General features: G+C 44.3%; 1 protein-coding gene across 3 annotated transcripts in view; it reads left to right on the top strand.

The window, feature by feature from the left end:
• The window catches only part of arfgef3 (ARFGEF family member 3), a 47996-nt gene extending 38044 nt beyond the window's left edge, over nt 1-9952 (top strand). Inside the window, exons 29-42 of one of the 3 annotated variants that reach the window (XM_015021212.1) lie at nt 39-183; nt 257-385; nt 803-979; nt 1127-1241; nt 1565-1667; nt 4394-4525; nt 4690-4820; nt 5027-5035; nt 5634-5852; nt 5923-6094; nt 6730-6831; nt 7057-7445; nt 7780-8260; nt 8700-9952. In XM_015021212.1, the coding sequence (XP_014876698.1) occupies nt 39-183; nt 257-385; nt 803-979; nt 1127-1241; nt 1565-1667; nt 4394-4525; nt 4690-4820; nt 5027-5035; nt 5634-5852; nt 5923-6094; nt 6730-6831; nt 7057-7445; nt 7780-8260; nt 8700-8912 (2517 nt within the window). In that variant the 3' untranslated portion in view covers nt 8913-9952. The remainder of the gene's footprint in view (nt 1-38; nt 184-256; nt 386-802; nt 980-1126; nt 1242-1564; nt 1668-4393; nt 4526-4689; nt 4821-5026; nt 5036-5633; nt 5853-5922; nt 6095-6729; nt 6832-7056; nt 7446-7779; nt 8261-8699) is intronic. The other 2 variants (XM_015021214.1, XM_015021213.1) reach the window with 2 other exon arrangements.
• The last annotated feature ends 3145 nt before the right edge of the window (nt 9953-13097 follow it).

The following is a 13097-nucleotide window of genomic DNA, read 5'->3' as shown; positions in this document are numbered from 1 at the left end:
GCCTGCGTAGCCTCTCATCAGGTTCTGTTTTTTTCCAGCTGTTGGCTAAGATCTACAAGATGCCATCCAAGCCGGTGTTCCTGGGCGCCCGGCTGGCCAGCCTGCCCATGCGGTCGCAGGAGCGCTCTGTCAGCAGCGAGGACGGCGTCGACTGCGTCCTGCAAGAGTTCGACGATGACACAGGTGAAGAAGACTTCCTGTTCCTCCCGGTTCGTTTCCTGTTTGGGGTCCAGCTGAGGTTTCCTCTGCGCTGCAGGTTTAATCCAGGTGTGGATCTTACTGCTGGAGCAGCTCACCGCCGCCGTGTCCAACTGCCCCCGGGAGCACCAGCCGCTCACCCTGGAGCTGCTGTTCACGCTGCTCAGAGAGGTCACAGCCGTTCCAGGTGACTCAGGAACACAGCAGAACATCTCCGGCTTTACTGGGTCTGGTCTGCAGGAATATTATTAAATACTCATAAGTCTGCATTAAAAACAGACGTTTGTTGGGATTTCACAAAGCCTGGAAATATCAACTGCTCTGTGCCAACGATGCACAGATTGATAACTCAGATATTGCAGCGATTGTGTTCAGTATGAAGCAGATATTAAGGAGTGCAGCGCATGGCGATCATGAGGAAGGAATTGTAAATATGAGAAATGGTGCCAGAAGAATCCAGTGAGGCAGCGTTAGCTGACTGAATAAGTAAAAATGAAAATCCATATCTTAAGCGATATGGTTCAGGGTTTCCCCTTCCTGTGTCTCTGCGGTTTAACAAACCACCAGCTGCTCAGGTTCCCTAACTCCTCCACACCACCTGCAGGTCCAGGCTTCGCCATCTTTGCTGTCATCCAGCTGCTGCTTCCTGTCATGTCGCTGTGGCTGCAGCGTAGCCATGGCGACCACTCATACTGGGACGTGGCGTCATCGAATTTCAAGCACGCCATCGGCCTGTCGTGTGAGCTGGTGGTGGAACACGTCAACAGCTTCATCCACTCAGGTGAGCTCCTGTTGTCACAGAGCTGATTGTCGCTGACTGAGGTGATCAGGAGGACATGGAGTCGACCGAGGCCTTGTTCCATCCTCCTCCTCTCCTCCCTGATTGGACTGTTGTGTTTACAGTCCGGCTGGTTGTTTCTCTCTGCAGACATCGGCTACGAGTCTCTGATCAACCTGATGCTGAAGGATCTGTTCAAGCTGCTGGTGGCCTGCGTGTCTGAGCCTGCAGAGACCATCTCCAGAGTCGGCTGCTCCTGCATCAGGTCGGCACTCAGACCATCGTTTTCTACTGGCTTCATGAGTCTCAAGGAAATATTTCATTATATGTATACATGTTTCCAGAAATATTTAACACATTATTTTTATGTCTTTATTAATATAATTCACCTTTAAAGAAAAATGTCCTCCAGAACAAAGATGGTTGTATAAAACCAGTGTGAGAATCATGGGAACCACATACATATGATGTTCTGTCCTGAATCTTAACTGCTTTACTTTCTGTGCATGTCTTCGTGTGTGTGTGTGTGTGTGTGTGTGTGTGCGCGTGTGTGTGTATGTGCGTGTGTATGTGCGTGTGTGTGTGCAGGTATGTGTTGGTGACTGTGGGTCCGGTGTTCACAGAGGAGATGTGGAGGTTGGCCTGCTGCGCTCTGCAGGATGCTTTCTCTGCAACGTTAGAGCCTGTGAAGGTACACACACACACACACACACACACACACACATCAGCTGATACACATAAGAAGGCTGCATGAACTCAGAAGTGCATAAGAACAGATTTAAATGACCCAAACCATCTGAAACTGTTCGGAGCAGAAATGATCAGAACGCTTTAACTAGTAATGCTCAGATTAGGCTTTCTAACAGAAGTTTAGCTCTCTCTCTCTCTCTCTCTCTCTCTCTTTCTCTCTCTCTCTCTTTCTTTCTCTCTTGTGTCCTGCTTTTCATGCCGAAACATTGTTTATTTTTTTGTTTCATTTTAAAGGATTAAAGTCAGGAACCAAAACATTCAGCCTTAAGTAAAAATAAAGCTTCAACAGGCTTGAACAAAAGACTTTAAATCATGTTATTGTGAATATGATAATAATGATGGTAAGTATCAGTCCATCTGTCCAGGCTTCACACTGATACATACAAAACAAATGATGCACACAGTCCAAAAACATGTCAGGTTAATTGGCCTCTCCAAATTGCCCCTAGGTGTGTGTGTGTGTGTGTGTGTGTGTGTGTGTGTGTGTGTGTGTGTGTGTGTGTGTGTGTGTGTGTGTGTGTGTGTGTGTGGTTGTTTGTCTCTGTGTTGCCCTGTGACAGACTGGCTACCTGTCCAGGTGACCCCGCCTCTCGCCCGGGACGTTAGCTGGAGAGGCACCAGCAACCCACCGATCCCACTAAGGGACAACATCAATATAAATGAATTATATATGTGTTTTTTATTTAATTGTCCTTCATGTGTTTCAACCTGGTGGTTTTTTTCATTTTGTCTCACATCTTACCGCTGCCAGTAAGAATGAAACTTTGTTTTTATCTCAGATTTGAACTGAACTGAAAGGTGGAAAGGCTTCATCTGACCTGAACTAAAACATCAGACGGTACCGAGCCTGGTGCCCGTTTCATTTGATTAAACCCCAGCAGGCTCGGCTTTATGAGGACTTTGTGTTAATTTGTTGATGACGGGACCTGCTGTGTGTGTCTGGGTTTACTGAGAACATCCTCAGTGAGTCGAACCCCTGCTGATCCACTTCATTCCTGGCTCCGGTTGACACAGAGGGGCCTTCGACGGGAATCTGACTCTGGAATATTCCTGCCTGACTGCAGCTAAGCAGCTTTACCGATTAAACCTCCAGTGTGTGTGTGTGTGTGTGTGTGTGTGTGTGTGTGTGTGTGTCTGCGCGTGGTTCAGAAAGAGAGATGATGACATCTATTGATCCTGCTGTCAGACTTTTTTTTCCTGAGTCCTCAACAGATCAAATAATTTTCTATTCACAATAATCAACATATTCTTAAAAAAATAAAAATAAAAAACACAGGATGAACTTAAATTGTAATTAAATAATTTTAAAAAAGGAATAATATTATATATATACTGGAACAAAGATCTAAGTAATGACCAGCAGCTCCTTGTGTTCCTTTCAAATAAAAAAAAATAAAACTGCTTCACACCAAAACTAAAAAATTATTCAAAATTATTCTCCACTTTGCAAGTCCATGTCATAAAATCCCAACCAAAGTTTGTGACTGTTATACCACAAAGTGTGTAAGTACAGTAACTGGGTTGAAGGTTTATTTCATTTTTAAGCATGTTTATTGGTTAATGTCCATCCAACCATTTTATTATTTAAGACAAGATTCTGCAGGAATCGCTGCAGGACTCTTTATGTTGACATATTTATGTTGCTTTAGGTCTCAGTTTTGTCTTTTTATGGCTATTGGCTCTGAAACCAATCCGTTTCTGAGGCTCGCCTTCACCATTATTTATTTTTACTGTATGTGTCTTTTTATTAGTAAAAAATTACAAAACAAACACCTGAAGTTAATAAAAGTTGATCTGTAATGTCGTCTACTGCGTCGCACGCAGCTTTAATCTGAAACAAGTGGCTCATCCTTCAGACATCTGATCATGTGACCTCTGACAAGCTTTATGGAAAAGCTGCTTTTGTTTGTGACACATTCAGGTCACGCCTGATCCACAGTAAACACAATATTTATGTAGAACCCAGAGAGAGTATTACTGGAGCTGCCTGGGTTTGGTGGCTGATCAGGATGGGGACGTTCTGGACCTCAGGGTGTGTCCTGCTGGAACCGTTAATGATGGACAAACGTCCTCTAACCATTTAATTTAGAACATTTTACTTTGTGGTCAGTCCTGTTGAAGTAGCTAAATTTAAAGGTGAAGCTCTTAGGTTAATAGTCAATCTAAGAGTGCGTTCACACCAGCCCAGTTTAGTCCGGTTTAATCCAACTCCAATGCATTTGTCTGAAGTCTGGTTCATTTTGTGAAAGTGTAATCTGACTCTGAATGGACCAGAACAGTGAACTCTGGTCTGAATACAGTTTGGTTCAAATGTGAACGCCAAGCAGGAAGCTGACTACAGCGCAGGGCATTCTGGGTAAATGCAACCAAAACAAATGTGTGTATCTAGTGCCAACAGGAAGTATGGCTTGAAGTCTTTTTCAAAGATAAATCTTCCAAGTTGTAAAAACTGACGGCACTCTTTGTGTTTATAATTAACCATTTAAGTAGTTATACTCGGCGTCTTGTTCAGGGTGTTTGTGTTTCCTTTCCTTTCTTCCTGTCACACATTGATTGACTCTGGTTTGATGAGAGTAGCTGAAGTTCATCTTGGCAGCAGAACTTATAGAAAACTCATCACACCAGCATATTTCTGACAGGGATTGCTTTGTTTGTCCTTTGCTGCAGAACCTTCTGGCGTGTTTTCATAGCGGCTCTGACAGTTTCTCTGGAGACGCCTGTGAGGTGAAGGTGGCGGCTCCGTCTCACTCTCCGTCAGCTGAGACCGAGTACTGGAGGATCAAAGCTATGGCTCAGCAGGTCGGTTAGCAGATCCTCAGAGCTTCAGAGTATGAGGCAGAGCTGAAACATTAACGTTTTACAACCTGTTTCCATTAAATGAATTGAGTGGATGAGTGTGGCATGTAAGACTGTAGAGCAGAGAATGATCCAGAAACATTTGAGTCATGTCCTCTCTGTCTCAGGTCTTCATGTTGGACACTCAGTGCTCCCCAAAGACGCCCAACAACAAGGACGGCTTTGAGCATGCTCAGTCCTGTGTGCTCATCATCGAGCTGCCGGCTGACCAGCAGTCCAACGGGCACGCTCAGAAGAGGTGGACCCCGTCACCCTCACTGATGCATGTTTTCATTCTCTAACCCCAAATCAAATCTCTGCTGGTTCTCACTGACATTCTGTCCAGCTGGCACACTGCTCCTGGTTTTCTGTTGTTGAATCCAAATCAGTGTCTCCTCCAGGGTGTGTTGTCTCTCCATGTCCGTCTCATGAACTCTCTTTTCTCTTTCTGCTGCTCGGCTGCAGGAAAATTGGGTAAGAGAGTTTTCTGACATCACTGACTTTGTGCCGAGTTTATTAGAGAGACAGATGCTCACATGCAACGGCGATCATCTGTAGCGTGTTCATAATCACACTGCATCATTCACCATCAGATGTGCACAGCATGCAGAAAATGAACAGATTGTAAGAGATTAAACGTTCCTGTCTGTGTCACAGAACGACTGAATGAGTCGCTTCTCTGACCTGATGATGATAAAACATCTACTTTTAACTCTGATCTGGGTTCACATCAGGCTTTAAATCAATCTATAATGTATTGTTTTTGACTAAAACAATACTTACGCTGTCATTTACTGTTTTTAGAACTTGTATAAAAAACTTACCTGCTGCTTCTCTGAAAGCTTCTACATGTTTAATATAATTAGGATAAAGTGTTATGTTGCTCTGTTCATCATTTTTTTCATTATGTTTCTAATGAATGTAATGAATAATGTGATTCTCTTTATTTGACATCTAAGCCCTGTTTTAGCTGATCAGAAATAGACATTAATATTTCTATTTCTGTAAAAAGTTGAGACAAAGATTTTAGTTTCTTTGTTAAAACTGACTAAATTTTTTTTCCGTCCTCCAGGATCCCGTTCCAGACCATCGTGGTGAGCCTGCTGTCCCATCAGGTCCTGCTCCAGAACCTCTACGACATCCTGCTGGAGGAGTTCGTCAAGCAGCCTGACGGCAACGAGAGGGTGACCCCTGTGACCTCTGACCCCAGCAGGCCCACCGCCGGCTTCCTGCGCTACATCTCCATGACAAATTTAGCCATCATCCTGGACCTGCTGCTGGACTCCTACAGGTTGCTGCTGTGTTTGATGTAAACTGGTTGTACTGGTGCAGACCGGTTCTGACCGGTGTCGTCTCTGCAGGACGGCTCGGGACTTTGACACCCGGCCGGGTCTGAAGTACCTGCTGATGAAGGTGTCGGGTGTTTGTGGAGCAGCAAACCTTTACCGCCAGTCGGCGATGAGCTTCAACCTGTACTTCCAGGCGCTGCTGTGCGCCACGCTGAGCCAGGCTGAGAGCATGACCGCCCAGCAGGTGGGAACCAATCAGCAAGATGACCTCAGAGTCACAGTAATCCCTGCTCAATGACCACACTTTGAAACTGACCGTGGGTCACATCATATTTTAGAGTATTCTGATGTTTAGTTAAACCCTTTTAATTCTCCCAGATCAGCTTTGAGCCAAACATCCAAAACTGTTTCTGAATGCATCAAAATATTAAACCAAAGTTATGTTCAGCCTGATTCAAACATCTTTAGATTTGAATTAATTACTAATGAACTTTTCTTTCTATTAAAGACGGTGATGAAATGAACAATATAATTAATATTCAGCCTGTGTTGGAGGAGTTCAAAGAACTCATTCTTCCCTTAATGACTTCAGTAAGAATTAATGTAATAATAATCAATATAGTTATTTATAGATAGGAATATGGCAGATTTTTGTTCCTGCCTTGTTGTCTGCAGATGTAATGAAAGACATTCAGATCAGGTATTTGATATGTTTGGATTATATGAACTGATGTCATTTATTAGGTGGAATAGTCTGAGTACCTTCATGTCCACAAGTCACACATTGATGACCATCAGTTTCCACCCAAAACATTTACTAATAAGTATTTTGTAATAAAACAAAAAATAATTTTCTCCTAATTAAACGTTTATGTTCAGGTGAAGAAGATCCTGTATGAGGAAGAGGAAGGCAGCTCTGACTCCTCCCACCCTGGCTCCGCCTCCTCAGAGGATGAAGATATCTTTGAAGAAACGGCTCAGGTGATCAAAACATGGCGTCTGATTGGCTGTTTGTGTTTCATGTGGTTATTATGAAGTTTAAAGTGTTGCTGAATCTGTCCATCTCATATTTTATATTCTCAGAAGAAAAATATTTTCCGAACAAATTTATATAATCCTAACTGACCTGAAACAAAGAAAATAATTTTTCTTAGTTCATTCAGTCGTTCAGACCTCAGGTTTCACTGAGTCTGTTTCCTCCGGCAGGTGAGCCCGCCTCGCGGCCGTGAGAAACGCCATCAGTGGCAGCCTCCTGCCCCGTCGCTCAGCGTCCAGCCTCTAGGGGGCGCCGACTGGGCCTGGCTGGTCAAGCGTCTCTACAAAGTGTGCATGGATCTGTGCAACAGCTACGTCCAGATGCACCAGGACCAGGAGAGCATGCTGGAGGAGACGCCGCTGCTGAGAGGAGGCGCGGGGTCGGGAGGAGATCACGTTTTCTTCCTGCCTCTCTTCCATTCAGAGACTTTCACTCCGTCGTCAGCCGGCGGCTTTTCCGCCAGGGGGACGCCCTCAGAGGATGGAGGCATCAGGGGTCAGGGAGTAGATCTGAGTGCAGCTTCACCTGCAGAAACACCAACACCCAGCCCCAGGTTCAGGTCTGACATCTCTCCTCTTACTGCCTTAATGGTGAAGATGTTTAAACTTACAGCTGCAGGATGTCACTTCAATAAAAAATCTATTTTCTACATTTTTGTTAAAACTGTTACTATGTTGCATTGCATGAGACAAAATCTATGAAAATTTCTGCAGTTCGCACTGTGAAGACAGAGGAGTTCGACTTTTCTCACAGATGATCTGTCTTCATAACAAACTGTCTCAACAAAGTGACATTTTTAACAAAAATATAAAAACCTATTTTTTATAAAATCTACACTCTAATTAAATGTCTTCACCTTCATTCATCTTCTCAGTTATTTCTATTTCTTCCAGCTTCACAGGCAGTCTGCCGCACCACTTCCAGACCGGAGCAGAAAAGAGAGACTCGGGCATCACAGGGAGCTCGGTAGGAGGAGTTCCCAGCAGCGCCGTGCCCGGACGGAGGAAGGAATGGTGGGAAAGCGCCGGAAACAAACTGTACACCATCGCTACGGACAAAACCATCAACAAGCTGATGATGGAGTACAAACGCAGGAAGCAGCCGGTGCAGCAGCAGCAACCGGTGCAGCAGAGCCACATCAACCTGTTCATGAAGGAGCAGGGCCGGGCGGCGCCTGGCGGAGCGGTGGGAGGAGACAGGAGGAGCCCCGTGGAGCTGCAGAGGCCCCAGCAGCTGGTGGACCAGCAGGGGCCCCCGCTCAGGCACTCGGTCAGCGCGGGGCCCGAAGTGCTGAGGCAGGAGAACAGGCCTCGGTCAGGATCCACCATCAGCTCACACAGCATCTCCTTGAGGGACTCCGAGGCCCAGATACAGGTGAGGGAGGAGGGATCAATGTTACAGCTAAGAAACAAACTGATTCATTCTCATTATTTTCCTTTAAAACTGAAACTGAAGGGTTTCTTTCACCTGTCGGATCTCCCAGAGTTTATGTGTCGCACACGACTCGTAGTTTTTACCAACAGTGAAATCCTCCAACATCTAAAATCTGATGCCACTCCAATTTTGTTTACAATTTCTGAAGAAGGAAGTTATGCTCAGTGTCATCTTTTTAAAAGTTTCCGTGTCGTTTCCTTCAGTGGTTCTTGGTGCAGCGCCCCCACAGGCCAGGAGGGGAACAGGCTGGTTTGACTCAGAGCAGAGAGAAAGAGAACAGCTGCTGGAGATGAAACTAATGTTGCAACATGTGTTATAACAAGTTGAATCCCCCTCCAGCTTGCCCCAGTTCTGACCTTTGACCCGTCTCTCTCTGCAGGCGTGGACCAACATGGTTCTGACTCTCTTGAACCAGGTGCTCCTCCTGTCGGACTCCAGCTTCCTGGCGCTCCAGCCGGCGCTCTACCCGTGCCTCAGCCAGCTCTCCTGCCACGTCACCGACGCGCGGGTCCGCCAGGCGCTGCGCGAGTGGCTCGGCCGGGTCGGCAGACTGTATGACATCACCGTGACATCACAGGGGTCGACGGGCTGAGGGAAAGAAACGACCCTTTCACAGCTGGACGGAGGAACTGCTGATTAAATGAATAAAGTTTGTAATTGTTTGTACGATGGAAAGCATTTAAATATAAATGTGCCATTTTTGCTCTGGTTCCTTGTTAAAGTCCGATTTTCTGAATGGCTTTTATTTATTTCATAATATTCAGAGCTCTTCTGTTTTTGCTGGTCCATGTTTCTAGTCATCTTGATGCCGTCTGTTGTTGCTGCTCCGTTTCTCCATATTTGTCATATTGTGATGCTTCCTTGTGCATCGCAGCATTCCTCTGAGACTTTTCCCACCTTTTACTACGTATTTTGTAGATTTCTCAAAGTTCCTGCAGTCAACAGAAATGTGCATTTTGTTGCCCTTGTGCATGTGCATTCATGTTGCTGCTGCTGAAGCAGAGAAAACGGCTTATTTGCTTTAAAACAAAAATGATTAAAAAAAAATCCACAGGGTGCCTTTGGGGGAGGATTTAATAACCTGTTGCTTATCATCATTTCTGTTTTTAGTCGGTTAGCAGGAAGTTTGAAGGATCTGCGAGTCTGACAGACGTGACTGAAGCCGTTTATGGTCCAGCTTCAGTCTCCGGACCACAAACATTTCATTTCAGAATCAAACAGGCGATTTATTGTGGATTCAATCCGACTGTGTTTGGTCGTCTCTTTTCTAGCTTCAGCTCTTTGCGTCTGTCTCTGTAACGCTGAATGTCACTCCTGTTAAACTTTTAACACTGAGGTATTTATTTAAACCAAATGCAACATGCAGAATATGGATTTATGGCCTCTTCTTTAATTCTGAGATGTTTTTATGCTTCTTCTCTCACTGTGAAGATAATTTTGTTTGAAATTTGACATGTGAGAAACGTGGAGCTGGTTATGGTGTTACTGCTGTCATGTTTGTTCCTCATCTGTCTGCAGCTGAATCTCTGAGAGCTGAAACAGAAAGCTGCAGGTTAAAATCTCCTGAAACGTGTTCAACATCTTCTGTTCCTGATTGAATGTCTTCATTTAAAATACAACCAGATTCACCTGGCTCTTGTCTTCTTTATGAAGGAGTAAAATATGGGGCCAAAACATTGATGTTAACTGAGAATAATGCTCTGTAGCGTGAATCTAAAGTTAAAAGTCTAAACAGTTTGTGTCCAGGATGTGTGGGATCTGCAGAGATATTAAGACGGCTCTATCCCAGTAAAGGTCAGGCAGTGTTTAGCTCACTTTGATCATCGATCTTAGTGTGTTGTCATGGTGACATCCGTTGATGTTGGATCATAAGTGTTAGAAAGTCGTAAACTCACTGGTCACACCATGACAGCAACGGCCTCTTTATGTCCAGCTGGCTGGCAGCTCTCCAGGTCCTGTGATGTTCTCATCTTTATGTCCAACTGATGTTTTATCAGTTTTATCAAACAAACGAGAATCAGTCGACATGCCAATAAATGGTGTGTGAATGGCTAGGTTTTGTAAGTTTGCCCTGACCCTCATCGGCTGGTTTTGATCCAGGGTGAACTGATCTCACCTTTTACCGTCTGCTCTCCACACAACACGCTCTGACCTCGTTTTTTGATTTGGATCCAAGTGTTTCCACAAACTGCACAGAATAGTTTCACAAGATGAGTCTACAGAGAAAACCACTCTAAGCTGGAGCTGCACTGACCTCCATTAACAGCAAAGTCCACTTTAGGATGGATTATGACCGAGGCGTGGATCATGTTGAGGACAGGAAGGCCAGTCGGTTTCTGATTCTCCTAAGGAGATTTACTCTTTTCACCCACTTCATCAGTTTGTCCCATTCATTTCTACTAAATACTTTCTCTTCATTACTGCTTCATTCACTCCATTCGTTCCAGTTTTCTCTGACTGATGAAACGACTCAAACCCAACCGATTGGTGTCGAGTCAGTTTTTACTGGACTGTTTATCCAAACAATCCATCAACTATTTATTTCAGAATCAGTCTCTAATTTGGATTCCTTCTATTTCAAAAACTGAAACTGATTCTGAATGTAGAAAACAACGTGTGGCTCTTTTACAGTAACATTTCCAGAGGATTTTCATCTTACCTGGTAAAACTCCAGTTAGCATTTAGACGCCTTGTTGAGTCCGACAGACACCGAGACTCTTTGACTCCTTCTGATGTTTTACAACTAAAATCAGGAGGATGAGGAACATTTCAGACACCTTACAGGTAACATGGTGTCTGAACATATAAAACATAATGGTTAGCTGATATTAATAAGTTAGAGACTTATAAAAGTTTTGTTCTGCATCTGAGTGAAAGTGATCACAAAGAGTTTGAATGCATAAAATGTGGAGAGTTGGTGATGCAAAAAGCTATGAAACCATCTAACTGACCTGTAAGGATGAAGAAGCCACCAGTCTCTGTAAAGCAGTGATTACAGGCTGAACAATGAGCGTCAGCAGGATGTCTGCTGTGGTCTCATTCTGTTCCCTCCCAGTGACCCTGACCTGTCCTAGTTCCAGCAGCAGTGGACAGATGTTGTCAGCCATCAGTGTGATCAGCAGTGAACAGAAAGGATTTAGTTGGTGTTAAGTCCATGACTAAAAAAAAGCTGTTGACTAATGTGTCAGTGTCATGCAAACATTCATCACAAACTGATTTTTGTCCTTCCTGCTTCATTCTGATTTTTATTTTTTAAATCAGCCGGGATTGTTTGTGCTCCTCGGAGCTTTCCCCAGTTTTAGTTCCTTCTGTCTGGATTTCACACATTTAACCCAAAGCTTGTGATTGAAGATCTTCTGTCCAAACATCATCTGTCCATTTTATTTGCTAAATTATTAGCATTTTGCTTTTCTTTTTTGCTTGGAAACCCTCATCTTAACTCATCCTGTAATAAAAAATCATCAATAGTTTGGTGACTTCAGTGACAGATGTCTGACCTCGTCTGCAGTCACTGAGTGGAGATCAGACGTTGGTGTGTCGCTGTGCAGACGCATCAGACTGATTCATGACCAGCTGTGTGGTTGATGGATGACGGTTCTGATTACACAAGGAAAGCTGCGTGTCTGGTACTGGAGGAGTGGAGCAGCTTTGACACGACCAGAGGAAGTATTTATGTGACCCAGACATGAGGCACAGTTTCTGAAGTGGACGGGTCAGAAACAAGCTGAACCAACCAAACTGGTATTTTGAGTCTTTCTAATCTACACCATGTCTGGAATCTTTTAATCTCATCCGTTAAAGAAAGAAAAACTTTATTTCTAGATTCCTATAAATCTATAAGTGAAAGAATAAAGTGTTATGAGGTGCAGAAGGTAGTGAGAGATTTTTTTTGTCTTCTGTATGTTAAAATGTAGGAATAATGATTACAGAGTCGCACCAATTTTTTTATTCCAATATTTCAACAAGAATCTTTAAACTCCCCTCAGTGTCTGATGTGAATGATGCCCTGATTGACCCTTCAGGAACTCACATCCGTCCCTCCTTTTGGGATCAGCTCACATCATTTCTTCCTCCAGCGACATCCCATCTCCTCCTGGATGTTTCCAAACTGTTCCTGGTCCTGGAAGGATTACTCTGCTCCTCAGCCGAGGCCTTCTGGGCTCTGGAGTCTCCTTTCCTTTGTATCTGAAGAGACCAGGAGTCTCCAGATGTTGCTCACCTCATTTCCAACGCAGTCCGACCACCGTTTCAGCTCTGCTGAGCGGATCTAATTCATGATCAGTGGAACTCCGACGTATCAGGACAGAGAACATGGATGGAGCTGAAAGCTAAAGCTGCATCACCATAAACACACAGCGTCTCAAGGCACTTTACAGAAAAACGGTTATCAAACAGCCCATCAAGTTCAGTTCATTACTAAAAGTAGTTTAACAAGTTTTCTATCTAAGGTCTCAAACCTTTAGACGTCTCTCTGCTTCATCACACTGGAGTCCAATATTAGCTCATTAGCAGAGCTCTGCAGGCTGACTGTATGCTAGTGAGACAGTTTTGTGATTTATATAGGACAAGGGACACATCTGCCCCTGACCTAAGGAAACCCAGCAGGTTGTCAGTGATTTGCAGCATTCACTCCTGGACTCAGCGACAGTAGACAGACACCTGCGTTGTGTCCTTGCCTTTGCAGCAGTTCCTCATTCCAAACATGCATGTAGCGACAGCGGAGAGGGAAGATTCCCCTTTAACAGGAAGAAACCTCCAGCAGAACCAGAACCATCAA

The sequence above is a fragment of the Poecilia latipinna genome, unplaced genomic scaffold (assembly GCF_001443285.1).
Source record: "Poecilia latipinna isolate Pla-1442-1.1 unplaced genomic scaffold, P_latipinna-1.0 Scaffold2744, whole genome shotgun sequence".
In the NCBI taxonomy this organism is placed as follows: Eukaryota; Metazoa; Chordata; class Actinopteri; order Cyprinodontiformes; family Poeciliidae; genus Poecilia; species Poecilia latipinna.
This window is presented reverse-complemented; position numbering and strand designations above follow the sequence as displayed.